This window comes from Phaethon lepturus, unplaced genomic scaffold (genome assembly GCF_000687285.1).
Source record: "Phaethon lepturus isolate BGI_N335 unplaced genomic scaffold, ASM68728v1 Scaffold53310, whole genome shotgun sequence".
Lineage (NCBI taxonomy): Eukaryota > Metazoa > Chordata > Aves > Phaethontiformes > Phaethontidae > Phaethon > Phaethon lepturus.
In genome coordinates, this window is record NW_010510788.1 from 15,199 (window position 1) to 29,609 (window position 14,411).

Consider the following 14,411-nt stretch of genomic DNA (forward strand, 5'->3'; position numbering starts at 1 on the left):
TATTTCTTCTCTCGGAAATGAGCCTGTAAGACAGAAGTCCCTACACCCCTCACCCCAGGCAACAGCAGCCTCGGCTCCAGTCAGCCAGGACTGCCTGATGACTCCCATGTCCAGCAGGGACAGAAATGCAGCGTTCACCGCTCCCAACAGCGGGCCAAGCGGTCCCTGGCCCGTGACAGCAGCACATCAGCAGCATACCTGATCCTACGTTTGGTTATTAGCCTTGTGTTCAGGCTGGTTTGGTGGGTGATTTGTTTTTCTTTTCAGAGGAGTAACATGTTACCACATCCTCTGAAAGAGCCTTTCTTCTTCAGACCACAGAGAAAGTAACCGTCCATCAACTCCAACCTTCTGCCCCTTCTCTGTCCTCAGTTTTTAGCACACACCTTCAGAGTAGAAGCACAAGCAGGGGATACCCGACACCTTACCAAGCCAGATCGATAGACTGGCCCCTGGTTTCACCTTAGCGAGCGATAACATTAGTATTCATTTTAGTCCACCCTCAAAAGAAGAACAGGAGAAATAACAGGTGAGAAAGCAGATACATTACTGCAACCTTCACTATTTGCAACCATCTCCTTTACTGTATTGATTTAGTCACAAATTAAGGGCGGGGGGGGACAGAGACAAGGGAGAAGCAAGGATGAAGAGGCAGCCATCTCCAGATGCTGAGGTGACCCAACACCCTCTCCTACCACCTGCAGAAAGACCTCCAGGAAAAGGGAGATTTCATACAGAAGCAGCACCTACATCTTACAGCACGTAAAGTTCTAGCCCGAAAGCCATTCTTTTTGTTACTACCAACATGACACTTGCAATCTCTACGTGTTGAAGCGCTACAGAACCACATGAGGCCAGATGTGCAGTGAGAGGCACCTGCATCTCCAATATTTGTAGAAAAGGGGGAATTCATGTACACCCATCTTGTCCATCCACTGTTAGTTTGGCTGCGCCCACCCCAAACTACCCTCCGCCACCACCCTCACGGGTAGGACAGTTGCAGCACTGCTCCCCACTTGCACGCTCGCATGAAAAGTGCAAAGCTACACAGACACACGAGCGAGCATGCACATAACCCTCCCGAGCTGGACCTACCGCCCACCCAGCTGAGAAGGTTGTAGCTGGGACAGAAAAAGAAACAAACAAAAAAAATCCCTTCAAGTAATTTAAAACAGCCCATTCTTGAGGTTACAGCTGCACAGTGACCAGCTGGGCCTGTTTGGGGTGATAAGGCAAAAAAGTCTGAAGTCCTGGAGGGATGGAAGAATGAGAAGGTGTCAGTAGTGAAAGGTTAAGAGTTACTCCGTAGGTTGTTTCTTCACACTCCTGTGATTCTCATCTCCAAGTGACCAGCACCAGCTGCCTCCAGTTACTTCTGCACACAGCTCGGCCATGCAAGCCCACCACAGGCAGCCGACAGAATGATATAGAGGATAACCTGGAGAAAGGAAACAGCCACTTCAGCAGAGAATTACACTCCCCTCACTCAGTCCACTGCTGACTTGGCTGAGCAATCAGAACACAGGCTTGGAAACCCCAGGTTATCAAAACCCCAAGCAACTCTGCAAACGCCCTGCAGGACTTTGGGCCAGTGCCTCTTCCTCCACATCCTTGTGGCAACACGGGGATGAGAACTGTCCTCCAGCAAAACACGAACGAGGGTTCAGTGGTGACAAAGTACTTCAGGCCTCTAACCTGCCGTTACACCTCAGCGTCCTCACCTTAGCGCTGTTTGCATTTGTTACAGGCTGGAGTTACACCGCCATGACGAAAAAAAGCTACTTCAAAGTTAGGTAACAAGATACCAGCAGGACTAAGGCCTAAAAAGCCATTACGGAGTAAACAAACTCGATACCTCAGTTTCTGAAGGAGCTAGCAAGGCAGCTGTCTACGACAGGCACTTAAAACCTGGACAGAATTCTCTGGAAAGCTTTTCCTATTGCCTTGACAAGAAAAGCTGCCTGCCATGATGCTCCTCTCTCCTCACCTCACACAAGACCATCAAAACACTTGCGTTACAGCTAAGACCTTTCCAGGCACAGAGCTGAGTACACGCAGGTCTAAAGACAGTAATATGCTATTGGCATTTTCCAGTTGTTAAGCCTAACTTAAGAGCAAAAGGTTATTATGCTCCATACTTACAATTGATACAATGATGATGACGATGGTAAGCTTGAGGTTCTTCATACACATGGCTCTAGCAAGGTTCCTGCTGGTAGTTTTGAAAGTGACTGACTACAAGAGAAAGTAAAACAACTAATTAATTCCCAAACCTGCATCTCAAGAAGCCCGATGAAGAGGCACACACTTTTCCCACCTACTACCTCCTTAAGAACCCAAACCACTGCAGTTATCTCCTCCAGAGCCATTCAACTCCTGCAGTTACACTAATACAAAACTGAAAAGGCACCCAGAGAAAACTCTCCCACACTACTTCGGGGCAAGATAAAGTGTAAGAGTAAGTCCAGAACCTGGTTGGGGTTGTGCCTTCCCAGGCTCGGCTTGGGAGAATTAAACACAGATCACTAGGTCCTAAGGCTGCCCACAAGGATTAGTTTACCTTAGAATACTTCTGGTTGGGTTCTTGTTTGACTTCCAACCTTTTGGGGATTGAAATGCTCCAAAAATATTTATGGAACTCCTGATCTAATCACCAACATATAACATGCAACTTGATTACTGTAAATACACCCACCAAAAGGAGACAACCCATACTGCTGCTCTTGACAGCGGTTCCACTGGGGCTCGACAAGTCTTTTAATGCTAGAACTTTCCTCCGGCATCTGGGCTTGCTGCATTTTATAGAATCATGGAATCATTAAGCTTGGAAAAGACCTCTAAGATCATCAAGTCAAGCTTTATGGAAAGCTTGTGGTTGCCCCGCTCCAAGTCTCCTCTCTCTACCCTGTAATTCTACCCATTCAAAACAGGCTTCGGTCACCAAATAACCCCAAGCACCCACTGGGCTCCATTAGTGCAACTGTTTTCACGCACTTTCCCGCACAGCTCACGCAAGGCTACGCCTGCCCAGAGAAAGGCGGCAGCACCCAGAGCAAGCCAGCTCAGCGGCACACTCTGCTGGTTATTTTCAGGTTTTCGCCACAAACCACCCCATAACTTTTTCAGACAAGGCTACACCAAGGCAGAACTGCATCACTATGAACCGTAATTTTGACTTAAAGCCGGTTCCCACCATCTGAACTTTGGGAGCACTCCTCTTGCTCAGCTGTGCAGCTTCTGTGGGAGCAGACCGCTGGATGCCGACACACCTCACCTCTGCCCAGACTAGTTCTCCAGAGGACGGGGCTACTCTGACCACCAGCTTCCTCAGCCCTCTCTCCCAAAAGGGGGCCCCCACCACTGTTGCTAGGAGGGTTCTAGCACGTTTGGTTTATGCACAGTATTCTGGGTGTCAAGGCTCATACAGGAGGGATAAAGCACAGCCCATTACTCTGAAGTTTGAGCACTTCAGCCCTGGATCTCCTAGGACACTCCCCACTGCACCGTAAGACATTCACACTATAGGCTTATCCCATTCCTTCATTTTCTGCATGGCTTCCAAGAACCAGCACTCCCTGGGAGTGCTCGTACACAAATTCAGCCTAACTGCTGAAGGAATTCCAGTCCATTTGTCTAAAGCGCTACCTGAGGTTGGACTACTTCTGGCCACCACCCGAGGAAGTGGTAAGGTTCAAACACCTCATAGCTGTATTCCCTGCTGGGTAAGCTCCAGGCATATCTACTGACTCTCTAAAGCATGAATACTTTTTGCCAGCTTAGAGATATTTGGATTTCCTATCGCTCCAGATAAAGAGTGGGTTTTTCCCCCCTCCTTGGGCACAAGAGAGGAGGACAAGAAACATCCCTGTTTGTGGGGACAGCGAGTTAGCCTGTCCATTGGTTGTGGCAAACAGGAGCAAACTGAGGGTGGTTCTTTCACAGGATGGGGCAGCAGGCAGCTGGTCCTTGGGAGCAGAGCATTTGGTCAGCAGCACAGCCTAGCATTTAAGAGTGACCCACAAATCCCACCAGAGCTGGCAGGGTACAGTGCAGAGGTGCACGGGATACCTTCATTCTCCTAAAAGGAGCCACAAGGCTGGGATGCAGCTTGCGAAACAGCTCGGGGCGGGGGGGAGCTGTAAGACAGGACTTGTGTCTGATACAGGGAAGGATTACCTATAGATCTAGATGCTTCAGTGTCTCTTTAAAAGTGGCTCTAGATGCTGGTCTTTGCCTCCATTGCTCCCTGATGAGCACAATTAATGCAGTGACCTTATTTCCCCACTTCTGACTTCTTCCCCAGACTTACCGAATCCACAAGATTCTCTGTTTTATCGATCAGCAGCTCCAGCTTCTCACCTCTTTGTGCCACAAGGTCTGGAGAAAGAAATAAAAATCCAAATCTGTAGGTAGAATCCCAGTGCAAAAAGCTGCTTCCAATACCCAAGCTGAACTGCAAGCTTGGAGCTCTTGGCAGTGGCTTATCAGACATCAAGTAGCTCTCAGCCTTTCAGAGACTGCCAGGCAACAGCACTTAAGGAACAGTCTCACATCACACAGGCTACGTTTTGAGACTGACCTGCCTCAATCTTGGTCAATTCCAGATCTAACCCTCTATTTTAAGTGGTCAGACACACACACACACATGCACGCACACACAAAAAAAAACCACAAAAAAAATAAGCTCCCGAGGAGCATTTTCCTGACAGCAGCTGCAGGAAAGCCATAGTGACAAACAGACCGAATCCAGAGCACTCTTTACCCCACCACAAGCTGTGCCAGTTCATCTCAAGCAGCGCTCCCTGCGCCCATGTGCCACCCTCGACCAACTCCAATGCAAGTAATGGCTTGCGAACTCAGAGCTCCCCCAGCCCCTTCATCATTCTGTCAGGAGAGGCCACCCCACCATCAGCTTCACTCTCGCTAACTACCCCTGCGGGACTGCCGCTCCGGCCCAGAGGAACTCTGCAGGCATGGCACTGAGGGAAGCCAGATACCTATGTTTCGAACCATGATTCCTTTAAGTTCATCGATTTGAGCTTGCGTCTCTGCCACCTGGTCAGTGCCCTTGTTCTCCGAGTGGTATTTCTGTAACAAATGAATAGTCAGTGAAAGCGGGGACTCTCAGCGTTGCACATCAGTTCCTTAAGACAAAAAAGGAAACTCCTGGTCACTACAGAGTTTCTGTAGTGAGTCACTACTACACAAGTCCGAGTTTTCAAATGACCTGAAACATTTGTAAGTGGGTAGTAGACCAAAATCTGACTCTCTCAGCCACTTACAGATCACACATGCCCACCTGCTCCTGCACTGAAGGAGCTGCAAGGCAGCCAGGTACCTGCAGCTTCCAGAGTGCCCAGAAATAACAGCCCCCTTTGACAGTCTAAGCAGCAAGGAAGGAAAGTTAAGAATCTGTGAGATATGGCTCACTAAATACCTGAGCTATCATCAGTGGTCCCACTCCCACACATCATTTCTGAACTATTTATGAAGGCAACACGCTTTCATGACCTTCCCTACTTCTCTCTAGAACATGTCCAGAGAGCCCTGCCATTTCACAAGCAAGGCAGCATGCAGCCACCTCTGTAGGTGAGCATCAGAGGGAGTTCCAGCAAAGATAAGGAGGGCCTGCAAACTGGAAACACCACACCAGGAGATGTTGAAGATGGCCCGTTTGAGTTGCCCAACTGTTCCTCACATAGAGAGGACAGAAGCAGCCAGGAGCCAGTCTGCTGTGTGCTAGACCCACCTAGAAGGAGGATTTCATGTGCCACCTCCCAGCTACAGTCTGGCACTTGCCGACAGCTTTGCCAATATTGAATCCCTCTGGTGTATTACAGCAAGTGGGAAAAGCGTGCACGAGATACCCAAGGGGCGTGCCCAGTGTCTGCATGGAGCAAGCTCGCCTGATAGCTTGTCAGGTACCTACAGAAGCACACTCCATTCTGTGGCCTCACAGAAGAAAGACAAAAACACATTGCTAACCTGTGCACCATTCCTGTCATCCCTCCCCCTTAATTCCCTTCCCTTCAGAAGGGACAGGGATTTCACTCAAAGGCTGTTCTTCCTCGGTGTGGGATCACAAGTGAGCCTTTGGTGCCCGCATGGTTCAGGCTGGTAGGTGAGAGCAGCACTAGCCAACATCCCCAGGTTAAAAGGAGTCTCACAGTGGTTGCAGGATCAAAGCAGGGAAACTGAGGTGAAGTCAGCGTTGGATAACTAAGTTCTGCTATTCCTGGATTGATTTTAAGTCACTGCTCTCATCACAAGTCCTTTGCAGTCAAGCATTGCTAGCCACAGCTCCTATCATCCTACTCCCTTGAAGTCACCTTCAGGGAAACGGGTCTCTGCCACAAGACTCATAGATAAATTGTTGTTTTCCTCTAAACTTGTAGCTGTTGCACTCACATCTGAAGACCTCCATGAAGCATCTCTACTTTAATAAGAAAGCATCTAAGGAGACTGACAGCAGAGGCCAGATCACGATTGCTCTACTTCATGACCACCCACGTGGCTACTTAAACCCCAATTTTCTTCTGAGTAAGCGTTCGATTTGCATCCATCTCTGACAACGCAGGAAGCAAGAGTCTGTACCACTAACAGCATTCACATACTGGGGTCATAATTAATGGTTACAGCACTGAATGCAACAGCTCCTCTGAACCTTCTCTCCTCGGAGGTTAGTTTTTTAGAAGAAGGTGCAGAACTGGCATGCTATCAAAGCCGGTCACTGGTTTTACTGGAAGCGTAGCCTCTCTTTTCAGCATTATCTGTGTGCCACACTTGAGTTGTAGCATAATCTCCGAACTGCCATATGATCTCTTCCTCCATCCTCAGTCTCACACTAGTTAAACTCCTTAAGTTACACCTAGATAACAGTCCTGCTCTTGCACTATACGTAATGTTTCATCAGTAGGGCTCTCATCTCAGCAAGTTTTAGAGCCATTTGAGGGAAGGGCTTTCTGTCATCACTGAACTTCTATTAGTTGATGCCTTGATTTCTATCAGTGTGCAAAAGCTCAGGCAGGCAGCTCCTCTCGTGCTTTAGAGAAATGAAAAGACTGGGATTTTTAAGAGGAAAATCAACACCATGGCTCTGAAGACTGCCTGGCTCTTCTGATAAGGCAATTCACTGAGCTTATTCCAGCCATGAACAGCTTACAATCTGATGAGTCAGCACTTCATATACTTTCAGTTTCCACATATCAAAGCCTGGTGGAGAAGAAAAACTCAGTCCTACCACACATAGGAAGTTAATCTAATTTATTATGCACAATGCATTGGGCCCTTCTGAAGCCACAGTGGCATTACTATTCATTGCTTTCTATCTGCTGCATAAGCCAAAGAACAGTTTCTGCAGTGAACTGTGTGCAACTCTGCATCTCCAAGTCACCTCTGCTAGTTGCTGAGGGCACCAACACCAACGGCTCCTTTCACAAACTCCAACACAAACTTCAGGCAGCAACAGTGCAAGTGCAAATCCTCACTTCACCTTCGCCCACTTCAGAGTCCTGGCTTCACCTTGCACCTCAACATGCAACTATTACTACTGGAGAGGGTTACAAAGCTTGCCCAGTTTCTACGCTTACAGGCAAGAGCTATGCTCAAGGGTCATCAGCAAGGGTCCTCTCCTCCTGCATCTGTAATATCACCAAACCTGGCACTTTCAGCAGACCAGCAGGCAAAAAGCCAAACCCTTCACGGAGAACAGCAGCAGCACTACCATCCTTGCCAGCCACAGCAGAGCAAACCAAGAACCTCCTACACCACATGTACAGCACAGGTTGTAGTTGCCCCAGATACAGATTGTGTACAAGCTCTGAAAGCCAATATTCCAAGGACATCTTATCTTTAATTCAAAGGAGGTCTCCAAAAAAAGTCCCAAACCAACATTGCTCAGCTTATGAAGTTATTTGTAGTCAATTAACTACTCTTCAAGAGTCTTCAATGGAAGATTCAAAACACCTTCTTGTAGACCATATAGCCTGAGGTTTTATGCACTAATAAGGCTATTGATCATATGAGTCACAGCGCAGTTATTTATTCCTTCTCTATTTTCCATCTGACTTCCTTCACTTAATTTGACATTATATCTAGCAACAGGCCTGTGCTTTCCCCAGGCCTGTTTTCTCTGCAGGTGCTGGAGGTATACCACTGCAGACCAAACACCAAGGAAAAGTGCAAGCTGCAACATTCCCACTATATTAACAGCTCATATTTTAAGAGCAGCCCAATCCCACACGTAGAGCAACTGCTCCCTGCTTTTTCTCCTCCTCTCCCCCACAAAAAAGACCCCACTGAAGCAGGCCAGGGTGGCGTTTGCAGAGCCAGGTTACAACACCACATTAAGAAAGTGCTCTATGAAATGCATCTCTCTATACAGGGCCAAATGGAAATGCAAACACTATGCTATGCACTTAAATACTTCAGAAGCTATACCCATATACTGCTGTGAATAAAATGGATAAAGCAATACAACAATTTAAAATCTCTCCTGTCTGGCAGCTGTGGGCTTTGCCACACCTTAAATACAATACACAGCAAGCAAAGCACTTTGTGAAAATGGGCTGTAGCATCAAGGCTGTATCAGATTCCTGTGGTAAGCAAAATAAGCACATAACTCCTCTGTACTTCAAGAGGGAGGCAGATTACAGCCCAACCTCTCCCTTCAGGAGTCCAAGAACAGACCCAGAGTAGCTAGAATTGCATCTTCTGAAACCTGGAAATTTCTTAAAAAGGAGATCGACACCGTTTTGTATGTGCCCCAACAACAGTATTCAGAACTCAGCTTTAGTTGAGCTGTCAATAGGGCCAATAAAATCAGACAGCACAAGCCGAAATGCATCAGAACAGCGGTGCCATCCAGTTCCAGCAACTGAAAGCACCACGCTGTGTTGCCAGTGGGAAAGCTAGGACAGACCGCTCCCTTCTCACACCGCAGGAGGGCTGCTGCTGCAGTCCTGCCAGACACCAAGCTGTGCCAGGACCAGGTAACCACAAGAGCAGTGGGCAAGAAGATACCTTAGGCTGCAGGCAGCTCCCTGACAGCAGCTTTCTTCACAGCAGCTGAGCTTGCAGCACTGCACCATACCACGGCTCTTGGTCTCACAGCCCATCACATGCTGTTGTTCAGTGCCTGCATAGACCCCACTGACACAGGCTTCATCTTCCTCCCAGACTGGAATCATCCTGGTGGAGCAACTCACCTTGCAAAGACTACAGTGCCTACAGTCCCTAGACTCAAGAATCCAGCATCATTCTAAGCACCACTACAGCCCCAGCTGAAAAGTGCAAGTTGGGGGTGAAAGAGATATTCCCCTCACACTTTTAATTTCAGGGTTGGAAGGGTCCAAGGCAAATCTCAGCTCAGAGAATGTGGGATCTTTCACAAGTCATTTATCCTGCTCTTTAGTCTCCTGCCTATCTTGTGAATGGAAATCCCTGGAGCCTCTGTGTAAGCTAGCTGAAGAGTCTACCATGGTTCTATATACAGCACTTGACTGTACTCCAAGCCCAGCTTTCTTTCCTCCTGAAAAGGACACGGTACCACAAGCAAATACCCTGTCACACTGCACAGCGTGCCACTGAAATTACCATGAAGTAAGGAGGAGAGAAGCGAGAGGCAGTTAGGGATTACTAGATACTCAAGTTCTGAAGCACAGTTTAAGAGAAATGGAGTAACATGCGTTTGTCTTGCTCTTAGTGACAGTGATATTAGCTTGCACTGGATGGCCAACTGGAACTAGGTTTGACATTTCAAACATTACCATTAAGATCTAATCTCCAGCGCAGCTACCTGGTTCAAACAGTTAATATCACATCACTATTAACCCTAACCCATTTTTACCACCAAAATAGTGAAGAAACCCAGCTGCAGGGTAAGCGTGGGGAGAACGGATGACTACCCTGGCTTTATACCCAGACTCAGCATGGTGCTTCAGTTCTGAGCGAGCAAATACAAGGAGAATTTCTGGGGAGAAGTTTGGCTTGTTCAGGAAAACCCATTTAGCAACAGATCTCACCAGCTGTGCAGCTAAGACACTTGAAAACTCGCTGTTCATTGCATAGGGAAGGGCCGTCTGTGCTCTTGAGCCGTATGTGGTCTGAAACCTCTTCTTGATTTCATTCAGGAAGTTGAAGGCTCTGGATCTTTCAAAGTCCTGGAAGGAAGAGAGCAGACCATGTTCAGAGCTGTGGCAAGTCAGGGATAATGAAGTGTACAGGGCACACAGCCAATTGTAGAGAAACTGTAATTATCAGTTCTTAACAGGCATGCTGCGCATAACACTATGGGATTTGACTGGTTATCCTGGGGTTTGAATAGCAGCCGGATTTCAGACTCAGCTTCCTGGACATTGGATGGCAACAGACTTTACTGGGCTATCCATCATTCTAATTCTATGCCTGGTACCTTTCTGCAGTGAGGGAGAAGGTTTTGCTTCAACACTTCCAGAATTAGGAGTATTACGCATATTTCACTGACAATTAAAGGCTAGCCTCTACATCTAGATTCTACCGCACCGGGGCTGCCAAGAGAGAAACTAGGCAAAACCAAAAACCTCACCTCAAAACTAACTATTCACATGCATTTGAGTTCCAGGCTCAGATTTCAAAGTCGTAACTGATGTGAGTGATAACACAAGCAGTAGCTCCAGTGGGAAAAAAAGGCACCTCAGATTAGCATCCAGTATTGATTTTCTTTGACATACAGATACTAAGAAAGCCAAAACCTGCAAAGAGCCTGTCTGTGCAATAGCTGTAACCAAAATACTTACATCATCTGTGATGCAGAGGTATATAATCCTGTCTTGGCATATGTAATGGAACAGATAACTGCGGAGAAGGAAAAAAAAAAAACAACACACCGTCATTGGGAGCTGCCCCAGGACTAATCTTCTAGAAGACACTACTGCCTACGGGGCCTTCAAGGGCTGGAGAAGTAGAAGAGCAAATTCCAGTTACTCTGCAGGAAATCACACAGATGTCAATATATCCCAGCCATCTTTGTTCAGGTAAGTGTCTCCATTCCTATAAGCTACACTCAGTTAGAGACCACCTAAGAATCAGTGGCCACACATACTTCAAAGCACTCCACGCTTAGCAATAACTCTGTGGGACATTTAGTTGCCAAACAACTTCAATTCTAGGTTCTTACAGCTACTTACCTGTAAAAACAAAACCTTGAGAGGGTAACCCAGGGGTAATATCTATGTTTAATCCTAAGCGACCTGCATACAAGCATCCAGGCACTAGCTGACATGTGACAAGAGCTGCAGCTGATTGGAGTGACCAGAAAGAGAACACTGCAGTGAACCTCGCTGGTACAGTGACTTGCTTCTTTAGCTTTGTTTGTATGACCACTGGGTTGCGCTGCCTTTAGTTTTCCTCACAAAGGCTAGCAGGCAAAAGCAACCACAGCAGAAAATGACTTAGAACAATAATCAAGCTAAACAGGCTTGAATCATGCGGCTAGATTAACTACTCATGCAAAGATGCCTTCGGTGGTGCTGGGCGAACACAAATGCTAGTTAAACACAACCCTCAGTATCCCAAAAAACAGTGCAAACCAGTTCAAAGCAGTACTTTCCTACCAAAATTAAAGCTGTTATTTTAGGCCCACCAGCAAAAAAAAACCACCCCTTAGTTCATACACAACTAAACCCAAACCAAAACTGATCAGAGCATTCTAGTTCAACTCGCTGGCTTTAGCTGTTGCTTTTTTTATTACATTGCCTCCTCACCACTATTTGATGCTCCAGTAAGTGATGTATTCTTCTGATGAGTAGGACAAAATAGGAATAGAGTTGCAAAAAGGCCACCTGAATACTCTTTTTTCCCCTAATTAAAAACTATGTATCCTTTCACATTAGTGTATTCCAAAAAGTTTCCCCAGTAACCACATGGACCCTCTTACAGACTCCAGAATAAAAGTTAATGCATGTGCTGCACTGCAGTTGCATTGTACAGTTACAGCTCTAAGGGTACAGATCAGTAGCTTTCAAACTCAGGTTTTGTATTATATAAATAATATGACACTGAAATAAGCTTTAAGGGTGGGCTAGAAGTGCAGTTTACTGCCCTGAAGATCTGTTCGCATTAAAAAAAATTGAAATCCCTGCAGAGCCACAACTATTCACCCTCCTTCCTGGAAGGAGAGAAGTAAAGTTTGTCTGGTACTACGTTGTAGGCTCCCCAGTGACTTTTGGAAGAATCTTAACAGCAGAGACAGAATAACCCCAAAAACTCACGACAGTAGAGGGCTGGTTTGCCTTGGCATTTATATAAAAGACACAAAAGTTCTTCTTAAAAACAAAAAGAACTCATATAATGAGTTTAAGAAGTTCAAACAAAGTTAAAAGAAACTCAAATTTTTCCTGTTTCAGCAGAGGAGGAACGATCTTAGTCAGACAGAACACAGTGCAATTTTCTAGCCTGCAGGCTGGGACCCCAGCAAGGCAGAAGGATCCCAGAAACCCTACAGGCAGAAAGAACCACAGCTCCTTGGGCTCACTCAGCTTCACAGCTTTCATGTTCTGCCCAGTTATTGGGGTCAAGGAAAAAAGAAAAAAAAAAGAGGCTGTTCTATATTTCTACAAACCAAAAACCTTGCTTTTTGACAGCAGAGGTTGCCAGCACCAAGCATGTGTGTATGACAATATTCAATGCCCCCAAACAGATGGCTAGGAGCAGTTTCTTCCCCTCCCCTAGAGGGAGGGCAAGGTTGGCAGGTTCTGAACAAAGAGGTTGTCCAAATCATAGGAAAAAAGCCAATATTAGACTTGTCAGAAGAGACTAGCTTTAGCAGAGGAGACACTGATGCTAAGCTCAGTGGCCAGAGCTGCAGAATGGCACCTGTATGTTTTAGTAGCACAATGCAAAGCAGAACAACCACAAACTGTGGTGATCTTCTATCACACTTGTTAAATTGTCACTAAGGAAACAGTCAGTAACGAGCAAAAGATTGTACACTTCGCAGCCTGCTTTGCAAGTGTAGATGCATTGGTTACCTCCCTCCCAGTGCTCCTCAAAGAGCAAACCAATCTCTACCACAATTCAAGTTTTCACCTATAAGAATGCACTGTGGCACTCCTAAAACTCAACTTTGTAGTTGGTTGAAGAGCACTCAAGGAAAAGTTAAAACAAAAGAAAATAACTGTACCCTTAAAATTACAGTAGAAAAAAGAAGATTCAGCATCCAAAGTACTTTAGACCACAGGGCAGGCAGCCTCCTCAGAAAGCTCTTCCCCAGGGACTCTTAGTGCTCCCAAGCCAGGGAAGCATGCGAGAAGACTACCCTAATTCTTCTCTTGGATCCTCAGGCAGCCAAAACACCTTTAACACAACAGCTTGGGCAACACTGAGAATCCAGCCACACTGCCAATTCCACAGACAAAGCTGAAGTGGGGTCCAACACTTCTAAATTTGCTTTCTCCACAGTTCTTTTTAGTTTGCACACAAGCACATTGACTTACCTAATTTACATGTGCAGCAAGTCAGCATAGTCTCAGGCAATGTAACATCTAACCCCTCCACTCCATCAACAATGACCGAGGGCTGTTCAGAGATCTGTACAAGCCTGGGAAAAATACTTCTGTCCCACAGACTGGATTTGTGGTAGCTCAGGATGACTCTGCAACATCTGCCAGCACAACTTATCTTAAAGCAACCACGATCCACAAATGATTTGAGAAGAGTGACATTTTTACCTAAAGCCATGTTCAAGACTCAGAAAAGCCAGCAAAAGACTCCATGAGTCAAATACTAAAGACTCCAACAGTTTGACATCCACAGCCGAACACCCTCCAACTCACTTCGAGTTGTACAAAAATAGAAAACTTTATGTTGTATCAACTGCCTCAGTACTTAGTGCTTAAGCTAAATTCAAATCCTGGTCGTGCTGCACAGTTCTGAGGGGGGAAAAAAGCAGCTATTGAGCTGACTGCACATTCAATCAGCAAACACATCCAAGTATGAATTTGGCTACACTCCATTTATTCCTATCCTCATGCACATTGACTTGTTTCTCCTCCCATACCCAGAAGAGAAGCATTACTCACTTCCCATGTGAATAGGTCAGTTTGTTGTTTTCAGATGGTATTTTCGCCAGGATCTGCTCTGTCACCTCCAAGAAGTTTCCACCGCACCAGGCATGTTTGGCAAGGATAGTTGTGCCCCTCGCCACAACAGCGAACAGGATAGCCATGACTTCACACTACCTGAAAATAAAAACACTGCAAGAATTAGACTCGTGTTCTTTGGCAGGGAAAGCATCATAATCTTAACAGTATTCTCTCAGCCCTCAACATAATGGGAGGGAGGCATAAGCTTGTTCAATACTTCAACAGGATACCGTTGTAAGAAAGCTTCTCTCATTTCCCCTTTTAGGTTCTGTTCAGAACGACACCAGGACT

The 14,411-nt window shown here is 46.3% G+C and overlaps 1 protein-coding gene across 2 annotated transcripts; it reads right to left on the reverse strand.

Moving 5' to 3' along the window:
- Positions 1–977: 977 nt before the first annotated feature.
- VAMP7 (vesicle-associated membrane protein 7) lies at positions 978–14,209 on the reverse strand. Of its 2 annotated transcripts, XM_010281850.1 has the most exons (7): positions 14,058–14,209; positions 10,776–10,833; positions 10,023–10,160; positions 4,998–5,088; positions 4,310–4,377; positions 2,143–2,235; positions 978–1,438 (listed from the first exon to the last, which is right to left on the reverse strand). In XM_010281850.1, the coding sequence occupies exons 1-7, from the start codon at positions 14,201–14,203 to the stop codon at positions 1,370–1,372; spliced, it is 663 nt and encodes a 220-aa protein (XP_010280152.1). In that variant the 5' UTR covers positions 14,204–14,209; the 3' UTR covers positions 978–1,369. The 2 variants fall into 2 exon arrangements, with proteins under 2 accessions (XP_010280152.1, XP_010280159.1); XM_010281857.1 differs by lacking the exon at positions 10,776–10,833 and having other exon boundaries at positions 14,123–14,203.
- Between the last annotated feature and the right edge of the window lie 202 nt (positions 14,210–14,411).

Coding starts and splice junctions, on each gene's coding strand:
- VAMP7 (XM_010281850.1), bottom strand. CDS start 14,203: ATGGCTATCCTGTTCGCTGTTGTGGCGAGGGGCACAACTATCCTTGCC. Junction 10,161..10,775: donor ACCTCTGCATCACAGATGAT/GTAAGTATTTTG, acceptor TCTTCCTTCCAG/GACTTTGAAAGATCCAGAGC. Junction 2,236..4,309: donor CAGAGAATCTTGTGGATTCG/GTAAGTCTGGGG, acceptor TTTCTCTTGTAG/TCAGTCACTTTCAAAACTAC.